At 36.3% G+C, this 976-nt stretch overlaps 1 protein-coding gene across 1 annotated transcript in view; it reads left to right on the forward strand.

Annotated features, from left to right (window-relative positions):
- Window positions 1-354: 354 nt before the first annotated feature.
- Window positions 355-976, forward strand: part of LOC106875506 (BCAS3 microtubule associated cell migration factor) — a gene marked incomplete at its 3' end in the record, with an annotated part of 62988 nt that continues 62366 nt past the window's right edge. Inside the window, exon 1 of the mRNA XM_052966807.1 lies at window positions 355-618. Coding sequence (XP_052822767.1) covers window positions 539-618 — 80 coding nt within the window. The remainder of the gene's footprint in view (window positions 619-976) is intronic.

Consider the following 976-nt stretch of genomic DNA (forward strand, 5'->3'; position numbering starts at 1 on the left):
ATATATATATATATATATATATATACGTGTGTGTGTTCTACTAGCGCTTGACACCCATTGTTGGTGTGTTTACATCCTCGTAACTTAATGGTCTTGACAAAGGAGGCCGATAGCTTAAGTATAAGAATAGTTTCACGGAAACAAGCGAAGGGCAAAAGATATAAATGTATGTGTGCTTAATAAGTGACGGGAACGGAGATCTCGGTCCCCGAGTTACTCTGTAGCTTTCAGCCGTTTATAAACAAAACGAATTTAGGTTATCGTGTCGTTAAGGTGTAGCATCGTATAATTCTGCTGCTCTTCCGCTTCCATACAAACTCCCACCACTACGTCATTAAACTTACTAAACCTCATCCCGCTCCTTCCCTGCTTCCATATAACTCCACGTCCTCCGTTATAAACCGTTTTGTTACACTAAAGGCCACCGAGGGGCCGAAAGAAAGACGAATATACATAAATTGACATCACTAAACATCGATATCAATTTATCGACCCATCGATCACACTTTTAGTGAATGTTTAGCCGAGTTATAGCGCTATGGCTTCCTTATTTCATTCCCCAAATCGATCTGGATGTACGAAGTATACAGGCTCCAGTGTACGTCCACAACCTTATAGGTGAGTATTTAACAATATAAAAGTATAACAACACACACACGCACATACATATATATGTACATATACACACATAAATTATATATACGTAATACACAGCCAAGATAAAATAGTCTTTAGTGTACATATACGTAAGTGTGTCTGTTATGTGTGTATACACACGTATATATATACATTTGTATACACACGCGCGCACATATATATGTATGTATGTATATGTACGTATGTCTGTATACATCAAATATATAAGCAGCTGTATACGTCGATAAACTCATTACTATATATTTATATATACAAACGTGTATATTTGCACGTATGTAACAATGTAAATATAAATATAGAGGCGTTGTATCGACTATAT

Source organism: Octopus bimaculoides, chromosome 3, assembly GCF_001194135.2.
Source record: "Octopus bimaculoides isolate UCB-OBI-ISO-001 chromosome 3, ASM119413v2, whole genome shotgun sequence".
In the NCBI taxonomy this organism is placed as follows: Eukaryota; Metazoa; Mollusca; class Cephalopoda; order Octopoda; family Octopodidae; genus Octopus; species Octopus bimaculoides.